The sequence below is a fragment of the Zophobas morio genome, unplaced genomic scaffold, assembly GCF_036711695.1.
Source record: "Zophobas morio isolate AGI-343-1 ecotype UQ-CSIRO unplaced genomic scaffold, CSIRO_AGI_Zmor_V1 ptg001201l, whole genome shotgun sequence".
NCBI lineage: Eukaryota > Metazoa > Arthropoda > Insecta > Coleoptera > Tenebrionidae > Zophobas > Zophobas morio.
In genome coordinates, this window is record NW_026973300.1 from 21,645 (window position 1) to 30,916 (window position 9,272).

The 9,272-nt window shown below is 34.9% G+C and overlaps 1 protein-coding gene across 1 annotated transcript; it reads right to left on the reverse strand.

Moving 5' to 3' along the window:
* Window positions 1-5,866: 5,866 nt before the first annotated feature.
* On the reverse strand, window positions 5,867-9,063 carry LOC135122403 (uncharacterized). The gene is made up of 3 exons (XM_064046574.1): window positions 8,224-9,063; window positions 7,937-8,139; window positions 5,867-6,030 (listed from the first exon to the last, which is right to left on the reverse strand). The coding sequence occupies exons 1-2, from the start codon at window positions 9,061-9,063 to the stop codon at window positions 8,107-8,109; spliced, it is 873 nt and encodes a 290-aa protein (XP_063902644.1). The 3' UTR covers window positions 5,867-6,030; window positions 7,937-8,106.
* Between the last annotated feature and the right edge of the window lie 209 nt (window positions 9,064-9,272).

The window sequence follows — 9,272 nt, forward strand, 5'->3', positions numbered from 1 at the left end:
CAGATACCCTACGGGCTCGGAAAGTGCAACGAAACCATCAAATTTTAGCTAGAAACTGTATTTTTGTCGATTTTTATTGAATTTGAACTATATTTCAACGTTTTTTGATGGTTCTGAGCCACCAAACACACTTAAAGCATGCAGAATCGACTCAGAATAGGAAAAGGAGACGTTTAGGTCAATTTTATGCATTCTGGCGTTCGTAGATACAAGAAAACTGTTAAAATTCTTCAGAAACGTCACTTTTGAAGTGTTTTCTTGTACTTTTAAGCCAATCAGATACCCTACGGGCTCGGAAAGTGCAACGAAACCATCAAATTTTAGCTAGAAACTGTATTTTTGTCGATGTTTATTGAATTTGAACTATATTTCAACGTTTTTTGATGGTTCTGAGCCACCAAACACACTTAAAGCATGCAGAATCGACTCAGAATAGGAAAAGGAGACGTTTAGGTCAATTTTATGCATTCTGGCGTTCGTAGATACAAGAAAACTGTTAAAATTCTTCAGAAACGTCACTTTTGAAGTGTTTTCTTGTACTTTTAAGCCAATCAGATACCCTACGGGCTCGGAAAGTGCAACGAAACCATCAAATTTTAGCTAGAAACTGTATTTTTGTCGATTTTTATTGAATTTGAACTATATTTCAACGTTTTTTGATGGTTCTGAGCCACCAAACACACTTAAAGCATGCAGAATCGACTCAGAATAGGAAAAAGAGACGTTTAGGTCAATTTTATGCATTCTGGCGTTCGTAGATACAAGAAAACTGTTAAAATTCTTCAGAAACGTCACTTTTGAAGTGTTTTCTTGTACTTTTAAGCCAATCAGATACCCAACGGGCTCGGAAAGTGCAACGAAACCATCAAATTTTAGCTAGAAACTGAATTTTTGTCGATTTTTATTGAATTTGAACTATATTTCAACGTTTTTTGATGGTTCTGAGCCACCAAACACACTTAAAGCATGCAGAATCGACTCAGAATAAGAAAAGGAGACGTTTAGGTCAATTTTATGCATTCTGGCGTTCGTAGATACAAGAAAACTGTTAAAATTCTTCAGAAACGTCACTTTTGAAATGTTTTCTTGTACTTTTAAGCCAATCAGATATCCTACGGGCTCGGAAAGTGCAACGAAACAATCAAATTTTAGCTAGAAACTGTATTTTTGTCGATTTTTATTGAATTTGAACTATATTTCAACGTTTTTTGATGGTTCTGAGCCACCAAACACACTTAAAGCATGCAGAATCGACTCAGAATAGGAAAAGGAGACGTTTAGGTCAATTTTATGCATTCTGGCGTTCGTAGATACAAGAAAACTGTTAAAATTCTTCAGAAACGTCACTTTTGAAGTGTTTTCTTGTACTTTTAAGCCAATCAGATACCCTACGGGCTCAGAAAGTGCAACGAAACCATCAAATTTTAGCTAGAAACTGTATTTTTGTCGATTTTTATTAAATTTGAACTATATTTCAACGTTTTTTGATGGTTCTGAGCCACCAAACACACTTAAAGCATGCAGAATCGACTCAGAATAGGAAAAGGAGACGTTTAGGTCAATTTTATGCATTCTGGCGTTCGTAGATACAAGAAAACTGTTAAAATTCTTCAGAAACGTCACTTTTGAAGTGTTTTCTTGTACTTTTAAGCCAATCAGATACCCAACGGGCTCGGAAAGTGCAACGAAACCATCAAATTTTAGCTAGAAACTGTATTTTTGTCGATTTTTATTGAATTTGAACTATATTTCAACGTTTTTTGATGGTTCTGAGCCACCAAACACACTTAAAGCATGCTGAATCGACTCAGAATAGGAAAAGGAGACGTTTAGGTCAATTTTATGCATTCTGGCGTTCGTAGATACAAGAAAACTGTTAAAATTCTTCAGAAACGTCACTTTTGAAGTGTTTTCTTGTACTTTTAAGCCAATCAGATGCCCAACGGGCTCGGAAAGTGCAACGAAACCATCAAATTTTAGCTAGAAACTGTATTTTTGTCGATTTTTATTGAATTTGAACTATATTTCAACGTTTTTTGATGGTTCTGAGCCACCAAACACACTTAAAGCATGCAGAATCGACTCAGAATAGGAAAAGGAGACGTTTAGGTCAATTTTATGCATTCTGGCGTTCGTAGATACAAGAAAACTGTTAAAATTCTTCAGAAACGTCACTTTTGAAGTGTTTTCTTGTACTTTTAAGCCAATCAGATACCCTACGGGCTCGGAAAGTGCAACGAAACCATCAAATTTTAGCTAGAAACTGTATTTTTGTCGACTTTTATTGAATTTGAACTACATTTCAACGTTTTTTGATGGTTCTGAGCCACCAAACACACTTAAAGCATGCAGAATCGACTCAGAATAGGAAAAGGAGACGTTTAGGTCAATTTTATGCATTCTGGCGTTCGTAGATACAAGAAAACTGTTAAAATTCTTCAGAAACGTCACTTTTGAAGTGTTTTCTTGTACTTTTAAGCCAATCAGATACCCTACGGGCTCGGAAAGTGCAACGAAACCATCAAATTTTAGCTAGAAACTGTATTTTTGTCGATTTTTATTGAATTTGAACTATATTTCAACGTTTTTTGACGGTTCTGAGCCACCAAACACACTTAAAGCATGCAGAATCGACTCAGAATAGGAAAAGGAGACGTTTAGGTCAATTTTATGCATTCTGGCGTTCGTAGATACAAGAAAACTGTTAAAATTCTTCAGAAACGTCACTTTTGAAGTGTTTTCTTGTACTTTTAAGCCAATCAGATACCCTACGGGCTCGGAAAGTGCAACGAAACCATCAAATTTTAGCTAGAAACTGTATTTTTGTCGATTTTTATTGAATTTGAACTATATTTCAACGTTTTTTGATGGTTCTGAGCCACCAAACACACTTAAAGCATGCAGAATCGACTCAGAATAGGAAAAGGAGACGTTTAGGTCAATTTTATGCATTCTGGCGTTCGTAGATACAAGAAAACTGTTAAAATTCTTCAGAAACGTCACTTTTGAAGTGTTTTCTTGTACTTTTAAGCCAATCAGATACCCTACGGGCTCGGAAAGTGCAACGAAACCATCAAATTTTAGCTAGAAACTGTATTTTTGTCGATTTTTATTGAATTTGAACTATATTTCAACGTTTTTTGATGGTTCTGAGCCACCAAACACACTTAAAGCATGCAGAATCGACTCAGAATAGGAAAAGGAGACGTTTAGGTCAATTTTATGTATTCTGGCGTTCGTAGATACAAGAAAACTGTTAAAATTCTTCAGAAACGTCACTTTTGAAGTGTTTTCTTGTACTTTTAAGCCAATCAGATACCCTACGGGCTCGGAAAGTGCAACGAAACCATCAAATTTTAGCTAGAAACTGTATTTTTGTCGATTTTAATTGAATTTGAACTATTTTTCAACGTTTTTTGATGGTTCTGAGCCACCAAACACACTTAAAGCATGCAGAATCGACTCAGAATAGGAAAAGGAGACGTTTAGGTCAATTTTATGCATTCTGGCGTTCGTAGATACAAGAAAACTGTTAAAATTCTTCAGAAACGTCACTTTTGAAGTGTTTTCTTGTACTTTTAAGCCAATCAGAAACCCTACGGGCTCGGAAAGTGCAACGAAACCATCAAATTTTAGCTAGAAACTGTATTTTTGTCGATTTTTATTGAATTTGAACTATATTTCAACGTTTTTTGATGGTTCTGAGCCACCAAACACACTTAAAGCATGCAGAATCGACTCAGAATAGGAAAAGGAGACGTTTAGGTCAATTTTATGCATTCTGGCGTTCGTAGATACAAGAAAACTGTTAAAATTCTTCAGAAACGTCACTTTTGAAGTGTTTTCTTGTAATTTTAAGCCAATCAGATACTCTACGGGCTCGGAAAGTGCAACGAAACCATCAAATTTTAGCTAGAAACTGTATTTTTGTCGATTTTTATTGAATTTGAACTATATTTCAACGTTTTTTGATGGTTCTGAGCCACCAAACACACTTAAAGCATGCAGAATCGACTCAGAATAGGAAAAGGAGACGTTTAGGTCAATTTTATGCATTCTGGCGTTCGTAGATACAAGAAAACTGTTAAAATTCTTCAGAAACGTCACTTTTGAAGTGTTTTCTTGTACTTTTAAGCCAATCAGATACCCTACGGGCTCGGAAAGTGCAACGAAACCATCAAATTTTAGCTAGAAACTGTATTTTTGTCGATTTTTATTGAATTTGAACTATATTTCAACGTTTTTTGATGGTTCTGAGCCACCAAACACACTTAAAGCATGCAGAATCGACTCAGAATAGGAAAAGGAGACGTTTAGGTCAATTTTATGCATTCTGGCGTTCGTAGATACAAGAAAACTGTTAAAATTCTTCAGAAACGTCACTTTTGAAGTGTTTTCTTGTACTTTTAAGCCAATCAGATACCCTACGGGCTCGGAAAGTGCAACGAAACCATCAAATTTTAGCTAGAAACTGTATTTTTGTCGATGTTTATTGAATTTGAACTATATTTCAACGTTTTTTGATGGTTCTGAGCCACCAAACACACTTAAAGCATGCAGAATCGACTCAGAATAGGAAAAGGAGACGTTTAGGTCAATTTTATGCATTCTGGCGTTCGTAGATACAAGAAAACTGTTAAAATTCTTCAGAAACGTCACTTTTGAAGTGTTTTCTTGTACTTTTAAGCCAATCAGATACCCTACGGGCTCGGAAAGTGCAACGAAACCATCAAATTTTAGCTAGAAACTGTATTTTTGTCGATTTTTATTGAATTTGAACTACATTTCAACGTTTTTTGATGGTTCTGAGCCACCAAACACACTTAAAGCATGCAGAATCGACTCAGAATAGGAAAAAGAGACGTTTAGGTCAATTTTATGCATTCTGGCGTTCGTAGATACAAGAAAACTGTTAAAATTCTTCAGAAACGTCACTTTTGAAGTGTTTTCTTGTACTTTTAAGCCAATCAGATACCCAACGGGCTCGGAAAGTGCAACGAAACCATCAAATTTTAGCTAGAAACTGAATTTTTGTCGATTTTTATTGAATTTGAACTATATTTTTAATATTATTAATATATATATTTGGTCTCCACAGATACATATATGTATAACAGTATATTAGACAAGTCAAAAAGAAAAAAAAATACAAACAAAGAAACACTAAAACTAAAAATTAAAAACTAAACATTTAACAAGCAAAATAACAAAAAGACAAAATGATATTGTCAACATGCCATCAACCTTGAAAAAATTCACCTAGGGAATAATAACATTTATCTGTTAAAAATACTTTTAAATTTTTCCTAAATGATGATATTAACTGACAATTTTGAATATTCACTGGCAAGTAATTGAAAATTCTAACTCCCATACAATCAGTTGCTAACACACCAACATTACAACGTTTAAACGGAACATGAATCTGATGTTTTTGTCGGGTATTTACTTTATGTACGTTATGGACATACGTTAGATTATGTCGGTTTTTATAAATGTGAACACTCATTTCAAATATGTATAATGACGGAAGAGTCAATATATTTAATTTTTTAAAAAGGCTTTTGCAGCTTGTATGTTTACTTGCACCGGCAATTGTTCTGATGGCACGTTTTTGACTAATAAACACATTGGCTGCGCTTGGTGACCCACCCCATAAACAAATACCATACCTAATTCTGGATTCCACATGAGCATGGTATATATTAACCAATTGATCAATATTTAAAATTATCTTTAAATTTCTTAGAAGATAACACAGTGAGTTTAATTTTGGAACCAGTATTTTGGCATGTGACTTAAAGTTGAGATTTGTATCTACCATAAGACCTAGAAATTTTATGGTGTCGACAGTGTTATGCTGTAGATTTGAACATTTGAGATCTATATACTTACAGGTGTTTTGGCGATTACGAAATCTTATAACTTGTGTTTTTTCAGAGTTTATATAAATGTTGTTGGTGGAAAACCAGGATTGGAGATTCGTCATTAAAATATTAACCTCTCTTTCTAATTGAACTTCATTGCGATCTGAAATTATAATCGACGTGTCATCAGCATATAAAACAGGTGATACATTTTTAAAGATGCTTTCAATGTCGTTTACGTAAAGAAGGAAGAGAATGGGTCCCAGAACTGATCCCTGGGGCACACCTACATCTATGTCAATTATGTTAGAACTGATTTGATTTTTAAAATTTTCTTTATTGGTATTCGGAATTACAACGTACTGATGCCTGTTCTCGAGGTAGGATACTACCCAATCCAAGCTATTACCTCTACATCCATAAGAGAATAATTTGGTTATCAACAGATTATGATTTACGCAGTCGAATGCCCTGCTGAGATCACAAAAGATCCCAACAGGACACTCTCCCGCCTCTATTTTTGAAACAACATTGTTATACAAATCAATCATGGCAGTATTTGTGGAAAGATTATTACGAAAACCATGCTGGTATTTACTAAGTACATTATGATTGTCTAAAAATTTTTGTAAGCGACACAAAAATGCTTGTTCAAAAATTTTTGAAAAACTAGAGCTAATTGCAACAGGACGGTAGTTCTCCATGCAAGCCTTATCTTTTTTCTTATGTATGGGAATAATTTTTGATGTTTTTAGTAATTCCGGGAACTGACCCTTTTCAAACGACAAATTTATAAGGTACGTTAGAGGAGTTATAATTGCAGAGAGTACTTTTTTAATTATGGGTGGCGGAATATCGTCTGGTCCGGCCGACCATTTAGGTTTTATTTTATTTTTCACAAGAGAAAGCAACTCTTCCTCCACATACGGATGAAGAAATAAAGTTTGATTAACACCATCAATATTATGACTATCGGCTGGTGTATTATTCCTCACTGAAATATTTTTTATGAGATCTTTAGGGGCTTGCTTGAAGAACTCGTTGAAGCTATCTGCAACTAAAGATGGATCATTTAAAAGAGTATCTTTTACTGAAATTTCGATGTTATTAGAGATCTCTGGTTCGTTGTGTGTTAATTCTGAAATAATTTTCCATAAAGTTTTGTTAGGGTTATCGGATGTAAAAATTTTGTTTTGAAAAAATCTCCTTTTACTATTTCTAACCAATTTTAAATGAATAAGTTTAGCTTGTTTATAAATGCAGGATAGCTGAGGGTAGTTACTTTTCATAATGTACAGATCTTTTAGCTTAATACTTGATGTTAAAATTTCTGAGTTTATCCACCTCCTACTATACGTATCTGTCTTAGTTGTACGCATTTTAAGTGGGAATTGGTCCTCGAAATGACTCCGAAAGATTCCATAAAAGTAAGCAAATGCATCATTTAAATCATTCAAACAGTACAAACCATCCCAATCTTGATTTACCAACCGACAGAGGAATTTTTGAATATCAGCATTTCTAAAAATTCTCTTTAACTCATAGACCTTATTATTTGTTTTAGGGGTAATTTTAAAAATATCAGTTTCATAATAAACTGTCCTGTGATCTGAAACAATATTGTCGAAAACATAACATGTTCCGTTCTCAATGTTAGTGAAAGCATGATCAATAATAGAAACAGTTGATTGAGTAACACGAGTTGGCCACCAGACTTTATCAGCTAACCCATACGATTTTAATAAACTACATAAGATGTCGTAATCATTACATTCTATAAACGAATTTATATTAAAATCACCGCACAAAATGATTTTATTGTAAGGTTTGAAAATTGAATTTAGCGCATCGTTTAGATTGTCCATAAATGTCTTAAGATCTCCATCTGGAGATCTATAACAAGTTATTACAATAACTGAAGTGTTATTTTGTAAGAGTTTGACAGCACATAGTTCGATGTGTTTATCTACGCAGAACGCATTCAACGAAATTTTTTCCCAACACATGTCCATCTTTAACCAAATAGCGACACCTCCACCCCTCGAAGAGAGGCGATTATAGTGACTTACCAATTTAAATTCATCGATACTATTACTGTTTATCGAGGCCGAATTTGACCATGTTTCCGTCAGACAAAGAATTTTTACACTCCTGCATTTAGAAAGTTCAACCTCCAAAAGTCGGCTCTTGTTAGGATTCAGACTTTGAACATTTAATAACATGACTTCTGGAGCAAAAATTACTTCTGAGTAGGCTGATTCTTCTTCTTCCACTGAAAAAACTTATCAATGCATGCCCCTTTCGGCCATATGGTAGAGTCCATAGCCTTAGAAAAATTATAACTATACAAAGAAACCTTAAAAGACGAATACTGTAGAGGATGTTTTGATGGTAAGGTCTCACACAGCACTTCTTTGAACATCGGTTTCAAATAGCCGATTACGTCCGCTTCTGTCGTAGATGGATGGAGTCGGTACACGTGCAGATCGATGAATTTCGGAACGGTCTGTAGCGTTGCCACCCCATTTGCGTTTTCTTCACTTTCGCCTACTATCACCCGTTGCCTCTTACGTGAATTCCGGTGTTTGCTAGTTTGCCATTCGTCCTGCTTAGGGACCACGCTTGTATCATTTTGCCCTCTTTCATCTGGTTTGGTTGATTCGTTGACGGAATTCATGTCAGTATTATTATTTACATTCAAACTGATTGATTTCGAAGTTTTTGCACTATCATTTTGTTTGTTCTTCTTAACGTTTTTGTGGAGAGACTGATGTTTTATATCTCTCTTCTCCAAGGCTGGAGCACCCTGATTATCTATGTTGTTATCACCTTTTTTAGCACCGTCACTTTCTCTAAGAGCTCTTATTTGTTCCCTCAGTTCATTAATTAAAATGTCTTTTTGCTTCACAATGTAATTAAATATAGCAACATCTATTTTTTTCTCTTGTCCAGCTATGGCATTTACGGCATCAAAGAAAGCGTCGTCCTCATCTGCGCTGAGTGCGACAGCGTCGCAACAAACAAGGATTTTATTTTCAACATCCACATGTCTTACAGACGGCACCAACTTAGCACAACTTGAATGATATACATTACTACAGTTCACACACTTAATGGCTGTCACTACTTTTGATTTGCACTTTTTGCAGACTGAGAAGTTAGAAGTACCTGACGAGCAGCCTGTCGCCGTCGCCATCTTTCTCTTCAACGTTTTTTTAGTTTTTTGATGGTTCTGAGCCACAAAACACACTTAAAGCATGCAGAATCGACTCAGAATAAGAAAAGGAGACGTTTAGGTCAATTTTATGCATTCTGGCGTTCGTAGATACAAGAAAACTGTTAAAATTCTTCAGAAACGTCACTTTTGAAGTGTTTTCTTGTACTTTTAAGCCAATCAGATATCCT